General features: G+C 54.0%; 1 protein-coding gene across 4 annotated transcripts in view; it reads right to left on the bottom strand.

The window, feature by feature from the left end:
- Nucleotides 1-63: 63 nt before the first annotated feature.
- The window catches only part of TP53BP2 (tumor protein p53 binding protein 2), a 54,038-nt gene continuing 38,900 nt past the window's right edge, over nucleotides 64-15,201 (bottom strand). For 3 of the 4 annotated variants that reach the window (XM_045453314.1, XM_045453316.1, XM_045453317.1), the window contains 11 exons: nucleotides 14,816-14,980; nucleotides 14,409-14,631; nucleotides 12,823-12,945; nucleotides 12,389-12,537; nucleotides 11,221-11,680; nucleotides 9,231-10,006; nucleotides 7,297-7,434; nucleotides 6,481-6,614; nucleotides 3,494-3,660; nucleotides 2,890-3,089; nucleotides 64-763 (listed from right to left, as the gene is read on the bottom strand). In XM_045453314.1, coding sequence (XP_045309270.1) covers nucleotides 722-763; nucleotides 2,890-3,089; nucleotides 3,494-3,660; nucleotides 6,481-6,614; nucleotides 7,297-7,434; nucleotides 9,231-10,006; nucleotides 11,221-11,680; nucleotides 12,389-12,537; nucleotides 12,823-12,945; nucleotides 14,409-14,631; nucleotides 14,816-14,980 — 2,577 coding nt within the window. In that variant the 3' untranslated portion in view covers nucleotides 64-721. The remainder of the gene's footprint in view (nucleotides 764-2,889; nucleotides 3,090-3,493; nucleotides 3,661-6,480; nucleotides 6,615-7,296; nucleotides 7,435-9,230; nucleotides 10,007-11,220; nucleotides 11,681-12,388; nucleotides 12,538-12,822; nucleotides 12,946-14,408; nucleotides 14,632-14,815; nucleotides 14,981-15,201) is intronic. The other variant, XM_045453315.1, reaches the window with a different exon arrangement.

Raw genomic sequence — 15,201 nt, 5'->3', positions numbered from 1 at the left:
CCAACAGCGTGGGAGCTTCAACAAGGCTTTTCATGACACAAAGAACAGAAACCAGTAAAAAGCTTAGAGTCAAAAAGTTTAATTTTATTACAATTGTTTTTAAAGTCAGCAACGATCTTGATAAATTTCATGGTTAAGTCTATATAGCGAATCTCCAATTTCCAGGATACAAAAGACAATAAATATAGATTCAAATCCCCCTAAAAACCAGATTCCACATTCAGGTAGCTGTGCTGTGGCTCGGTCCCAGGATTCCTTCCACACATGACTCCAAAGACGCTACAAACTCCTACACGAAGGGCCGCCCACACCCGCCAACACGTGTTTCTGAGCGTGTGGCCTGTGTCCCAAGGTCCCGGGGCCGCCTCCACGGCTCTGGTCCTTCCCGGTGGGGCGGGTGCAGGGGACGCGCCGACCGACAGCAAGCAGGTGGGACACGGAGCCCACGGAGCGGCCCCACTTCTCTCTCAGACAAACAGGACGTCACTGTCTGTCCTCTGCTCCGCGGAACATGCTTCCCCAGCACAGCACGGCCAGTTTATCACGCCGAGGTCCCCCTCGGAGAGCCAACTCCCCAAATCCTTCACCTCCCTCCAGAGCCCGTTCCAGATGCCTTCCAGTGACGTCGTCAGCAGTCTTGTGAAATGTTTGCCACAAACAATCACGTCACTTCTCCTTACTGATAACAGAGGAGTTCTTCAGAAACTAAAACTCCGTAGTTTCAGGCCAAGCTCCTTTGTCTGGGTTTAATTCTGGGGTACAGCTGCAAGAGGACGGAGAAATGACTTACACGCTGCAGAGACAAAACCTCGAGTATGGGGGTCTGGTGTCACCGGAAAGAAACGAAGAAAAGGACTCTTTCTGCACGTGAGGCACCCAGCGCCGCCCCAGGACACGAGATTCACACTCGGCACCTCCCCTGCAAAGTCACAGGGGGTCCCACGTAAAAATGCAGGTGGCGCTGAGCGCCGGCCCCACCCACGCGGCCTGCAGCTTCCCGAGCGGACGGGACAGATCAGGGTCTCCTGTAACCTCACGGACAACAGACCCAACTCCGTGACAGGAGACCGAGGGACAGGATGCCACAGACTAAAAGTCTGCCGATTTCAGGGAGGATAAGTGGAGGTTTTTGTGTGGGGGTTTTTGTGGTTTTGTGTTTCTAGAACAAGAGCCGGAGAGAAGAATGGAAGGTCCTGAAGCCACGGGTGAGTCCAACGAGTCATCCAGCTGGCGCAGTAAACAACCCCCTCCTCCCGCCTACACAACGGGAAAAAGGGTTTGCTGAAAGAAAGTGGAGTCGACTCCAGCCAAAACTGAAAAACGGGTGATCAACACCACACAAAAGATGATTTTTCCGAGAAAACAACCGGTCAATACAATTTTCTAGACTCAAATTTGAACCGCTGATTAAAAACTCAACATTTACGTGAGTTCCTTTTTTCTTTTAAACTCAAAGGAAACCAAAAAAAACGTTACTTAGAGGCAACTTCTACCCCGGGGAGACCTCCAAAAGGCTGGGGTGAACACGACCATCTCCGACCCAGCCTGACACGGGCCTCCCCAGGGCCGAGCACCTGGGCCACGTGGCCTCCTGTGTTCAGGAGTCACAGGACCGCTTGGAAAGTCACAACAAAAGGTTCCAATAAGCAACTAGTTCCGAGAGGTTTTCAGAGGCAGGAAACGTCAAAAGGTAGAACTAGTATTTGCCGCTCATGTTCGGCAGGGGGGCGGCTGCAGAGACTCCGTCAGGCTGGACAGAGCTCTGGTCCGGTCACTGGAAAGCTCGTTTAAAGGGCTCCGTGGCCCGGGCAACCTCAGGTAAGCATCTGACTTAGACTCAGGCCATGATCTCACGGTCTGGGAGTTTGAGCCCCGCATAAGGCTCGGTGCTAACAGCCTGGAGCCTGGAGCCGGCTTCAGATTCTGGGTCTCCCCCTCTCTCTGCCGCTCCCCCACTCACGCTCAGTCTCTGTCTCAAAAAAAAATTAAAAAAAAATAAAAAATAAATAAATAAAGGGCTCCATGGCCAAATTTACTTTAACTTTCATCAATTCTTTGTAATTTACATCAGAATCACATGTGTGAACATGATCCAGGCTCAAAGGTTTACTTAATGATAAACGCTGTGAGCAGGGGCAGCAGTCGGGACACACGAGGTCACCACACGGCACACAAGACACGGGAGCCGACAAGAAGGGTCAGGAGGGGGCGCGGGTCGGAATCCAGGCAGCCAGGTTCCGACACCACAGTCACTCGGCGGAATAACACGGGGCAGCGGAGCGCTCGCACCCAGAGCCCTGGCTAGAGACCCAGACACCGGAGCGGCTCCGTGCCGTTCAGCCCACATGGGTCCGACCTGATGAAAACCCCCATAAAAACCTCTCCCCCTCCCTGTCCATCAGACGCCTCAACAATCTCAGGAGGTGGTGCCCTCCGGTCCCTCCCGCCACGCCCAGGTGCAGGGGGACTGCGCGGAGCCGCGCCGCTGACCATCGTCACCTCCCCGGCCGGGCTCTCCCACCTTCCCACGTAGGTCCTCTCCTCGCTCTCCGTTATCTGTCCTGCCCTGGCACCCACGGCACTCAGGTCGGCAATGCAGCGTCTGGAAAGCGCTACGCTCCCTCCCTTCTCTTGCCCGCTCTCCCGGCCTCCTCCCTACAAACGCTCCCAAGAGCCCCCTCCACCTAAATCCAGGACAGAAGGTGACTCCTGCCCGCAGTGCCCTCCCCGGTCCAGCCCCGGGTCCCATGAGGAGTGCAGGACCTCCGAGAGCACGGGACCCTGACCGTGCCCAGTGGCTCGCCAACACGGAAAATGTGGCTGGACGCGTGAACCCGCCACCGTCCAAACGTGAGGATTCGCCGTCGCACGGACAGAGGACACACTTACCCCCAGCAAGTTGCGGGGCACGTAGCCCTCCTGGTCCTGCAGGCGCGCCCACCACCACTCGGTCTCCTCCTCGTCCTCCCGCCGCAGCACGGCCAGGCAGTCCCCCTCTCGCAGGGGCAGCTCGTCGCCGTGCTGAGGCTCGTAGTCCCACAGCGCGTACAGGACCCCTTTGTTCATGATGCCCATCTTCTCCTGCACTCCTGAAACCACGGGGGAGCCAGCGGATCAGGGACCGACGCCCAATGCGCTCCCCACCCCCCGACACCTCCCGTCCCCGGTGCCCCGGGCACGGAGCCCCCGCGTCTGACTGCGCAGAGACGCCTGGGCCACCGGGCCCACACCCGGGGCCTCCCTTCTCTGAGTCTCGGGAGAGGCCCTCGCGGGGTCAAACCGCCCCATCGTGGGGTCGGCTCACGCCGTCCCCACCGGAGCAAGCACAGAAGCCGCATCCGTCCCTGCCTCCGAGGCCGCCTGTGCTCAATGGCCAGGACCGCGCATGACACACAAACGTTTCCCCGGATGCTAAAGCTACTTGGCAACTGCACCCTAGAAACTCCGGGCAAAGGGAGGCAGTAACCCCACACTCGAGCCAGCTGTCGCGAACCGTAAAGGAACTGTGAGCACTGGGCGTAGCCCTCCTCCACCTCCTCGCACTTGTCGGCGGCGGTCTGCGTGTCGCTGTAGGTGGTGGCGAACACAGCGGCTCCGGACTCCACCAGGAACTTACACACCTGCACGTTGTTGCAAGAGGCCGCGCAGTGCAGCGGGGTCCTGGGGGGACACGAGGCAAACGCGCTGGAGGACCTTCCCGTGCACACCACGCCCACAGGCTGGGCTGTCTGCCCACAGCGTTCCGGACTCCTCGGTCTGGGCCTTTCTCCTAAAACCTCTTACACACGGTTTTAGAAATCAGTTACACACGGGGGCGCCTCAGTGTGTGTGTGTGTGTGTGTGTGTGTGTGTGCGCGGGGGAGCCATTTGGTCAAGCGTCCAACTCTTGATTTCGGCTCAGGTCATGATCTCACAGTTCGAGGCTTTGGGCCCTGTGTCGGGCTCTGTGCTGTCAGCGTGGAGCCTGCTTGGGATCCTGTCTCCCTCTTGTGCGCTCTCTCTCTCAAATAAATTTAAAAACAGTATCAGTTACACATGGACACATGAACCCGCCGAAGACCGACAGCCACAAAGGGACATGTTGCATACAGGCCACACCGGGCGCCCAGCAGGGCAGCACGGAGGGCCAGGGGAATCAAGGAAATGAGTGAAGGACAGGAAATCCGTGCAATCGTCTCAGAAAGGGTCGGATGTGTTCTGGAGCACCTGCCTAGTTAGTGCCAGCCTTAGCGCCCGGCCGTGCCAGACCGGAGGGCACGACCATCTTTGCGGTATAGGCCTGCACTTGAAACATGGGCCTTCACGTGTTCCCTTGTCATTACCGCTTCTGAAGAAATTAAATTGCACACAGAAAACTGCCTTTCCTTAACGGCTGTTAAAATCCAAGGTGAATTTTAATTGGTAAAAAAAAAAAAAAAACACCTTGGTAGTTCAATGCAGACGAGAACAGGGACTGTCAACCGCACACGTTTCAGTCTGTTCGGCAGCTGGCCGGCAGGGACTCACGGACACCATACGGAGAGTCCCCTCCAGCACCTCAGATGTCTGCAGCTAGGGCTAAGTGATCCAGACCCACGGAAGAGGAAGAGGACCCAGCGCTGCGGCCCGGCTCAAGCGTGAACTGGAGGATGTGGACCAGGCCCCGAATTACACAGGTTTCACGCTTTCACCTGTTTCCTCTCTCCCCTCTTTTTATTCCTCCCGAGGGCACAGTCTCTAAGATCACGTATTCCCCACACCGCTCACTTTGGTATTACTGCAGATTTGTTAAGTGTGTGGTTTTAAAAAATGAAAAACTATACATAAATTCCTAATAAAAGGGAAACGAAGACGTTATGACACATTAAGAACTTGTTTTGGGGCACGGGCCAGCTAGCTCAGAGGAATGTGAGACTCTTGTTCTCAGGTCGTGAGGTCAAGCCCCACGGTGAGCACAGAGATCACTTAAAAAATTTGTTTTGCGGGGCGCCTGGGTGGCACAGTCGGTTAAGCGTCCGACTTCAGCCAGGTCACGATCTCGCGGTCCGTGAGTTCGAGCCCCGCGTCAGGCTCTGGGCGGATGGCTCAGAGCCTGGAGCCTGTTTCCGATTCTGTGTCTCCCTCTCTCTCTGCCCCTCCCCTGTTCATGCTGTCTCTCTCTGTCCCAAAAATAAATAAACGTTGAAAAAAAAAAAATTAAAAAAAAAAAATTTGTTTTGCTTACGGTGTAAAGTTAAACCAAAAAATTAGGCTAAAATACATACGCGTACGTAAGCTTTAAAGGAATATACTTAAGAACCACTGATGCTGATCTCTCTACGTTGTGGGGTACGAATGGCTGATCTCCTCTTCTCATTTCCCTTTTTACACACATTTTCCACAGCGCATACACGTTACTTTTATAAATGTAATTTTTAAAAACCGTAACCAAAATGCTTTGGAACAAACACCTGGGGGATGATCTAAGTGTCGAACAAGAGAGAGAGTCACTCCTCGCAAGGTAGGGCTATTCTGCACCTGTGTGCACGCACGTGACATACACCTGTGCACGAGGTAAAGCCGACGTCATCGTACAGCCGCTTACCACGTTAACAGAAAAATAAGCTATAAAAATACCTGCATAAATATCTTCACGTGATTCCAGGTTTTTAAAAATCCTATACGGGGGGCGCCTGGGTGGCGCAGTCGGTTGAGCGTCCGACTTCAGTCAGGTCACGATCTCGCGGTCCGTGAGTTCGAGCCCCGCGTCGGGCTCTGGGCTGATGGCTCAGAGCCTGGAGCCTGTTTCTGATTCTGTGTCTCCCTCTCTCTCTGCCCCTCCCCCGTTCATGCTCTGTCTCCCTCTGTCCCAAAAATAAATAAACGTTGAAAAAAAAATTAAAAAAAAAAAAAAAAATCCTATACGGAAAAAAACAAGTCTTCTTCCAAAAAAGAGCCTATCATAATTTAAAATTTTCTTTTTCCAAAAAGAAAGAAAGAAAAATTACAAAATTTACTCTCCATTCTATTACTGTTACCAGGCTGACAATATCTTATCAAGACCTTTAACTCGTTATGTAACAATCCATTATCGCATGAGGAACACTCATCACTTGTAACAGTCCCTCCTATGCTTTATGCACATAAAACCATTTCACAAAATGCTCCACAAAAAATGGATTCCACGGTCACGTGTATTTGGGAAAGTCTACAAACCCGACTCCCTCGTGCAGACGTGCAATGGACAGCAGTATATTAAAAACAGAGGTTTCATGGGTGAAGGGACCTTGCTTAAATCAGCGTTTCTCAAACTCGCTCGAGTCTACTAACTGTGTGCGGCTGTGACATTTCCTGTTTTTATTACTTAATTACTAAACTCCAACACTCCACGTGCCCCAGAATGGGAGCGAGAGGGGAGTCTGGACACGAGCCGTGGCAGGACGCACGCGGATGCTCTCACCGCCCGGCAGGGCCCTCACGGTGACACCCTGAAGCCGGGGCTGGGGTCAGCGAGGACCTTACCATCCGTCACTGTCTGCGGCATTAACGTTCACACCAAACTGCACCAGGAACTTCACGATTTCTGTATGGCCCGCGCACACGGCATTGTGAAGGGCGGTGATGCCCTCATCATTCGGCAGGCTTGGGTCATCAACCTGTGACATCGAGAAGAAGGGTGACTGTCACTCATACTTCTGTCACCGTTCAGATCACAATCCACCAGCTGTCCAGGATCAAGAGAACAGACGCAGGCTCTTGGGGTTATTTTCCGTCATAATTAAACCTCAGGAGCCAGGAAAATTCTACCAAGAGCAAGTCTAGAAATGAGGGCGGCGGGGAAGCGAGAGTAAGTAGGCGCTCACTATAAAAAGGCTCTTGCCCATGAAGAGGGGCCGGAAACTCTACCCTCAGAGTCACTGATGTTTACTTACCCTCCGACTCCCACCACAAATTAATGTCTAAGGACAAGGTGCACTTGCCATGGAAAGGAAAACAGGCCAACTAAAAATATTTTAAATAGCAGGCTTCTGAAATAAGGCCCACACCTGCAGTTTAACGCTGCACGGTCCAGACCCACACAGGCACGACCATGAACCCTGTGCGGTCCGGACCCATGCAGGCACAACTGTACAAGAGGGTGGAGATCTCCCGGAGAAAGACCAGACCCCAAAGGGCCCCCAACTTTATATCACACCTTCCACCGGCACAGCCCGTCCCGGGGCGTGCTCGCCACCCCCCTTCGACACCTCGCCCCGACCCCCATGATTTAAAGATGCAATTCCTCTCTCTCAGATCGGAGGTCCAAATGGGACAGAAGGTCGTATCATTAGACGGTACCTCATAGATAATTCTCTGCACGAGGTCAAACTCCCCCTCCAGAGAGGAGTCCAGGAGCAGGGCCAGGGGGTTGAACTTCACCCTCATGCCATGGGCGATCCTGTCAGAGCCAGTTTTACGTAAGTTTGTCCTTTTGCCCTGCAGAAAAAAGGTGTGAAGTCAGGGCCCTGGTCTCAGCGCGGAGACCGAGGGAAGGGGGGAGCGAAAGGGGCTTCACAAACACACACACTTGGCACATTTTGTAGAGATGTAACATCATCCAGACACGGACATGTATCGTAACATACAGCTTAATGAACGAAGAGGGAAGAACTGAACCGTGTCCCGTTCGTGTGACCCAAGACACCACGGCTGGAGCTAAGGGTGTGACGTGCGATGGCGAGAAGGCTGCTTTGCCGTTGGGTCGAGAACTGGTCTTTGGGTTCCCCTTCTATTTAGTGCGACAGACCCCACAGACTGGGCACACAGTTCTCTGGGCGGACATTTAACGAACGATCATTCATGAACTCCTCACGAGAACCCCATTACCCCCTTTTACAGATCAGGAAACAAGGCACACGGCCAGTAAACATCAGGGCTGGAATTTAAATCCAAGTGATGTGGCTTCTTCAACTCCCTCCCTTTCAACTGTTTCGTAACAACAAACACCTGCTTCGGGGGAGAGTGGACAGAATTAAGGAAATAAGAAATATGATCATCTGCCTTAGATACACTGTGAAGAAACCTTCCGGTCTTAAAACGCCGTCACTGCCGTCTACTCAAAGTCTAACTACACTCCGAGATACACGAGTAAGCTACTCAAGCCCTTCAACCGTTAATAAGCCAGACTTAAAAAACATACGGCGAGTTTGCAAAGACCAGCCCTAACACTGCATATGGTAAGTGCCTCGCACACAGCCAGCAAAGCGGCAACTTTGCGGAGGTGCGCCGTGCTGCACACATGTGGCGTGGTTTCAGGGTAGACAACCACGGCGCTGCGGAAAACGTGCGGCCATCACTCCACTGACGCGCGAGGACTAAAATGTCGTCTCTTGGAAAAGGGAAGTGTGAACATTACGTGACCGTGACGCGCAGCGCAGGGGCCGTGTGGGGCAGGGGCCCCGCGCCCGCTGGCGAACAAGCAGACACAAGCAGCCCTGGGTCACTCGAACCCAAGCAAGAAGGGGATGGCTCTCCCGGGACAACGGTCACAGACTCCTGAGCAGAAAGTCTGACACGGTCACTAACTGCGGTCTCCTCCGGCCCTGAGAGGACACATCATTTTGACTGGATGGCCGGCGGGGTGGGGGGGAACAGCCAAACCAGGTGTGAGACGTCTTTCCTTTCCGCTGTTTAACACCAGCTGCAGGGAACCGCACACCAGGCTGGGTACAGCGTGGGCTCAAGGTTAACCTCCGACCGCAGTCGAAGAAACAAGCGTGGTTTGTATCGCAAAGAACCGAACTCTGATTCTTCACACAGAAAAGGGCTCTTCCCTAAAAACTAAGGTTGTTCTTGGGGCGCCTGGGGGGCTCAGTCAGTTGAGCATCCGACTTCGACTCAGGTCATGATCTTACGGTTCACGGGTTCGAGTCCCGTGTCAGGCTCTGTGCTGACAGCCTGGAGCCTCCTTCACATTCTGTGCGTGTGTGTGTGTGTGTCTCTCTCTGCCTCTCTCCCACTCACGCTCTCTCAAAAATAAATATTAAAAGAAGTAATGAAAAAGTAAAGGTATTCTGAATGTAATGGATTTTTAGGACACTTACGAGACGCACTGCGCGCTGAGGGGGCTGTGAAACAAAAGGTGGGCTGTAGACACGTTTGTCACCCTGGGCAAACGACCCTGCGAACTCAGAGGTGGTTCCCAGAGCTCTGCCAGTCGACCACCTGGGACACCGTGACAAGGCGGGGGGGGGCGCTCCTGAAGGGACCAGGTGACACGCCACATTACTTACAGGAGGCAGAGAGACCTGCCCCGTGATCTCGGGGGGACGCAGGCTCCCAGAGTCCTCTCCTGGCCCTTCTGGCTCCCCAGTCGGGTACGGCGGGGGCGGGTACGGGGGGTACTCCTCCAGGTACACCTCGAGCAGGTGCGGAGTCTCTGCTCTCGGTTCCTCCACACTATTCTGGAAACGTGGGCTGCCGTCTGGGACTCCTTCGGGCACACAGTCGAGGCCTGGTGAAAGAGCTGGAATGTCGCTGTTCTCCGCACCGGTGCTCCCCACTTCCTCCGGAGACACCGATTCGGGAACCAGAGAGACCGTCTCCTTCTCTGGCTCCACATGTGAGTACGGATTCTGGATTTCTCCTGGGCCTTCTGAGTCGGCCGTGCCTGGAGTCGGCTTGGACGGATACGAGGGGACAGAGATGGTCTCCATGGCAGCGATGGTGGTCCTCTGGTACAAGAGTTTCTGGATATTTGGCCCATTGGGCCCCTCTGGCTCTGTAATGGAGCTCCGTTTTTTCAGTGGCCGTGGGGCATTGGACAGTTTCTTCCGCAGGGCTTCTAAGTCAGCGTCACTCTGGTTCCGGTAGGGATTGGACAAGAAAGGCAGCAATTTGGTCGGGCTGAGCGGTCGAGGAATTCTTTCATTCTCGTGGTTCTCCTGAGCGGGCGCCACGGGCTCTGGGTCAGGTTCAGGACTGCCGGGCTCGCCCTGGCTGCTGGAATAGACGTTCTCCGGATGCTGCTGCTGGGTCTGGGAAGCAGCGAGCACAGGCTTGCCGTAGACTGATTGGAAAATGGAAACAAAGCCCCGATCAGTATTCAATAAAGCTGGCAGGTCACAGACCCAGCTGACGATAATTAAAACGTCTTTTAATTTTCCAGTCATTACCCAGCACCCTGCACCACAACCAATTTTTACACCCAACGAAGGACAAAGCAAGGCTTCCATCGCGGCACAGTGCACTAACTTCTGACAGAATGAAAACCCGCGCTGACTGTAACACGCCATTATTTTATGCGCCGATAAGAAAATGCTGCCCTTGTAACTGTTAAGCAATCACTGGCTGTTGCACACAAACTTAAAATGCCAAACCATGAAAACAGCATAAAAGCAACGGGGGCTGGTAATCCTCTCCTGCGTCCAGATTAAAAGGAATCACGCACCACCCTCTCTTTCACACTTTTCAAAAGCAAACCCACGTGGAAAATCATATTTGGCTTCCTGAGTTCTCAAGAACCACTTCTATTTGCCCAAACCCTTCCCCTTATCGTTCTGATTAGGTCAGAGCTATCCAATTCCCAAATCACTGTGTCAGCAGGCCTCACTAAGGACGAGTCTGCTGTGGCACGTGTGGGACGGGACGTGTCTGTCGTCTGATCACTTTCGGGACACTTCAGGCCACAAATGCACGCTGATTTCACGACTAGAAAGCCAATTTCATTCAGTAAAAGAGAGTGAACTCTATTCTAGTTTTATAAACTAATGACTCTCAGAACCCAACAAATTAACAGACTGTGTATCTTTTTATGTTTTTATGTTTAACTAGCAGCTCTGTGCTCATCAGAACGGCTTGAAACAGAGGAAGGAGCGCTCTTCTGAAAAGCACGCAGGGGCAGCTATCCAGGCCTCCTCGCACCAAGGGCATGTGTGCGGTCTGACCCGCAGCGAGGACGTGGCCCGGTGCGCGGGGACCGCCTGTGTGCGCCTCGCCCACCAGGAGCAGGGAACAAGTGCACGGGGTCGCCACCGTGCAAACAGCCATGTCAGCCATGGGTTCTAGTCATCTATCACCTACGCTCCCCAGCGCCGACTGCAGTGGGCTGACGTTTAACGGACGTTTCACCTGTTTAAGGTTCCTGAGAACAGAAGGCAAATTAAACAAAACCCCGAGAACAAAGCCATCTTGCTGTGTACCGAGAGAGGACAGCTCTGGGGAGGACATGACCACGTCACCCGCGGCCACCCGCGCCGGGGAAAACCGGGCCCAGAAGCTCACCGCTTGAGAAGTGCGGGCCTCTGGAATGCGTCTTGGTCAACGCGCTCTGCACGGCCTGCTGGAAGTTCTTCCCGGGCGCCTGGTGCTGCGTGTACATGGAGTATATGGAGCTCGTGGCCACCGTCTGGGGCTTTCTGAAGGGCGGAGGAGGGGCGTCTTTGGAAGGCTGCGGAGTGAAGGGCCGGACGGCAGCCGCAGGGGGACTTTCTTGCTTACAAGCTGGAGCGAGGGCCGGGCCCTGGCCGACGGAAGGTGCGCCGGGGGACAGCAGACCCCGCTGCTGCCCTGCTGTTTTGGGTTTATTTCCCACGGATGCAGCCGCTGTTGATAACTGCTGAGGGTTTCCGTCCGGCTTAACGTCTGAGGGTGACGGACTCGTTTGCCCAAAATAAGGCAAATTAATCTGTTTTGGTTTTGACGGAACGGGAGGCGGTACTTTAGACACATTTTTATTTGCAGCCTGTAACACACACACGTACAAAGCCAGTCAAAACACTGCCTCAATAGACACCCACGGGATGTCTAGACAACCTCATTTCGCCAATATAAGTCACGCTAAAAACACTAGCTCTACGTTTTAAAATCACTAAAAAGTTTTAAATCTCTGAACTTAACCACATTAAATAAGGAAGCTCAGTAATGCAATACCATCCCTGCCCCGAATGACTCCTTGCTGCCACTTCCTACGTAGAACCCTTGGGTGCCCGCTCAGAAACCTTAACTGCCACCTTACGTACTCAGGCGGCCCCCAAACCGAACATCCTCTGCACTCATCAGGATGGACACAAGCCAGGCCGCCGCCTCGAGCAACACGCCGTCCAAGGCCGCGGTTCTAACACACAAAATCGTCACAGACATAAACTCAGCTCCCAGTTTTGAAGAACCAAGGTAACTGAAGGACACAAATACGATTGTTCTTCAATGCACCCTCCGTTTTTTAGAGAATCACGCGAAACATGAACCAGCAGCAGGCAAAGCAGCCGCTCTCCAACACGGGGTGAGACCACAAATACACTTATGCCGCAGAATTTAAAATCACCAAATTCTGTTCTGTTTTCTCATCTTGCAGATATATTTTGGTTTGTTTTCCTGCTCTCCCTCATACAATATTCTCTCCTCTGAGGGGCACGTACGGGGCGGGTGTTAACACTGAGCTATCCCAACGCACCTGAGCGTCCCGCAAGATGTCCTCACTGCTCTGGTTTTTCCTCAGACCCCCACAGGGGGCAGGGCCAGCCGACTGGTCCACCGAGTCCAACATTGAAAAGGGGCGAACTTTCTTCTCCTTCTCTCTCAGGGGAACCTCTCCATCGTCAACTGGAGACAGAAAAAAAATCACATGGATATTCAAGCTGTTTGTAGTACAATTTCTTTTTCACACAGAAGTTTCTCTCTCTTCAAAGTCTTTGAAACTCTGTAGCCACTAAATGCTCTCTTATTTTTAAATTAAGTCGACTACAGAATAACCTAGATGCTGCCGTGCTGGTACTTTAATCCCCAGACAAAAGAAGGTGGTCTGGAAGTAAACACCGTCCCCAGTGCCAACACACGAGAAAACAAGCTAGAGACTAGAGCGCTGCGGACAGCACATGCGAACCCCACCTCGGTCCCCACCTTGGTCCAGGGCCCGCCCAGAGCCGGTGGGTGCAGGCCCGGAGGGCTGGCTCACGGTGACGTCTGCACTTGGGGGGCTCCAGTCAGGGCTGAGTGGATGGATTTTAGAGCCTAGGATGCAAAAAAGCAACACGGGTAAGCCGGCGCTGGAAAGGCACTTCCAACGACTCCTTTTGCCACAGGGTTTAATCTCTAAAAACAGCTTCAAGGGGCACCTGGGTGGCTCAGTCAGTTGGGCGTCTGACTTTGGCTCAGGTCAGGATCTCACGGGTCCATAAGTTTGAGCTCCACATCGGGCTCTGTGCTGACAGCTCGGAGCCTGGAGCCTGCTGCAGATACTGTGTCTCCCTCTCTCTCTGCTCCTCCCCTGCTCAGGCTCTGTCTCTCTCTCTCTCTCTCTCTCTCTCTCTCAAAATAAACAAACATTACAGAAAACTTAAGATGTAACAATAAAATAAAACCAACTTCGTATTTCAGACTTACAACAATCCCACTAAACTTCCTTAGAAAAATACTGGACTTTATATTTCTAAATTAAATGTACTCGAACTCTTTAAAATTAATCACAGTAAACAGAAAATCTGCTGGAAACAGCAAGGACACGCTACCCCTCGGTCACCATCGCACTGAGAAAACACTTTCCAACTTGGCGGCCCCAGGACTCCGGGTGTAGCTCACACACCAATGACGCACACACAACAAAAAAGGCAAAACTGTGGACATCGATCAGTCTTTCACAGATCGGCGCCCTCAGGTTCTCTCCCCACAGACAAGGAAGCATCAAGGCCACAGCTCTGTCCTCACAGAGGCAAAACTAAAGCAGTTCTTTCCACAGTAACACCCGGACCGGGCAGCTCTAGGGCAGCTCTAATGTTTCACGCGGGCAAACAATAGTGACCGTGAAGCTGGCTGTCTCACGCACGGGACAGCGGTCAGACGGAGCCGGCTGCTCCCTGCCTGCAGGGGTCTGAACGAGGCCTGTAAAGGTCGTCTTTACCCTGCTTTTCCTACAGCCCTCCCTCCGTCTGCTCCTCCTGCCACGAGACTCCAGCCTGCACCTCCACACGCACCCGAGGACTGCACCGAACGCCAAGGTCACGGACACAAGGAGCCTCTGTTGGTTCACCGTAAGCTTCCAGTATGTTTACTTTTATCGCACAAACTGCTAGCAAGCAGATTCTCACGCACAAGCACGTGTGAACAGCGCACACACCTCTCAGCAGAACGCACTCACCACCCTGCCCTCTGAAAACACGGCACCACTGCCCACATACGGGGTTTTACACAAAAAGAAAAGCTGTCAAGTTACAGAGATCAGATCAAAATCTCCTTATTAACAAGAAGGAATCGAGAACAATTTTCACTCCAAAAATAATACTACATTTTATTTCCCAGACAGAACCGTATCATTTAGGTTTAAGAAACTTATCACTGCACTAGCAAAAACCACAGGGAGGTTCTTAAAATTTGCACCCGAACGAGGGACACGAAGACCTTTTGTAAAACCCCCAACCCAGGGGAAGGACAATGAGGCCAGGAGGGCGAGCCGCGGAGGGCCGGGGGGACCGAGTCACCTCTGGCCTGGGCGGCAGCCGCAGACCGCGTGCTGGGCAGCGTGTGTACTCTGAGCGCCCCCTCCGAAGCCTGCAGGGCCCCGGGGCCGTCAGGCAGAGCGGGCTTCACCACCAGTTCCGGCCTCGAGGGGACACGGGGCATCGTGGACGACTGGATGTAGGGGCCCACCGCGGCCACGCGGCTGGGTGCCGGCAGCCCCTGCGGGGGCGGGGTTCCGTCAACCTTGGGAAGAGGCACAGGTCCTTCAGCGTGACGACCCAGACGGCACTGAACTCAGAGCAGGCTGGGACACCTCCCTCGCGTCTACAGGCCCGTGCTTCCGTCCGCCCGGCAGGGAGCTGTGGCCCCGCTCCGCCCCCCGCCCCGGAACCCTGCAGGCGGCCGGCGCCCCACCTACCCCACCTACCGGGGGGCCCTCCTTGTGCTGCAGCGCCGCCTTCTTCTTCCACAGCCGGTCCCGCAGCTCGTTCACGCGCTTGTCCATGACTGCCACCTCGGAATTGCGCTTGTTTAGACACTCCCGCTGCTGCTGCAGCTTGGCATTCTGCTCCTGATTCAATTTGTTTCGTAACTGCATGGTGGGGGGGGGGGGGGGCACGGCAGGGAGCAGGAAGAAAATTTCCCACACAATCGCATGCTTCCCTCTTCCATACTTTCCCAAACCGCAAGGCCCCCGCCCCCCCCTGCCCTCCACCTCCTGGTGTAAAGTGAACGTCGGCCCACGGCTGCGGCTGTAGGGAGGCCCCTGACTTCCCATGTGGGGCGCTCGGACGTGCGTCCCGGACCTCGGGG

Source organism: Leopardus geoffroyi, chromosome C3 (assembly GCF_018350155.1).
Source record: "Leopardus geoffroyi isolate Oge1 chromosome C3, O.geoffroyi_Oge1_pat1.0, whole genome shotgun sequence".
Taxonomy (NCBI): Eukaryota; Metazoa; Chordata; class Mammalia; order Carnivora; family Felidae; genus Leopardus; species Leopardus geoffroyi.
This window is presented reverse-complemented; position numbering and strand designations above follow the sequence as displayed.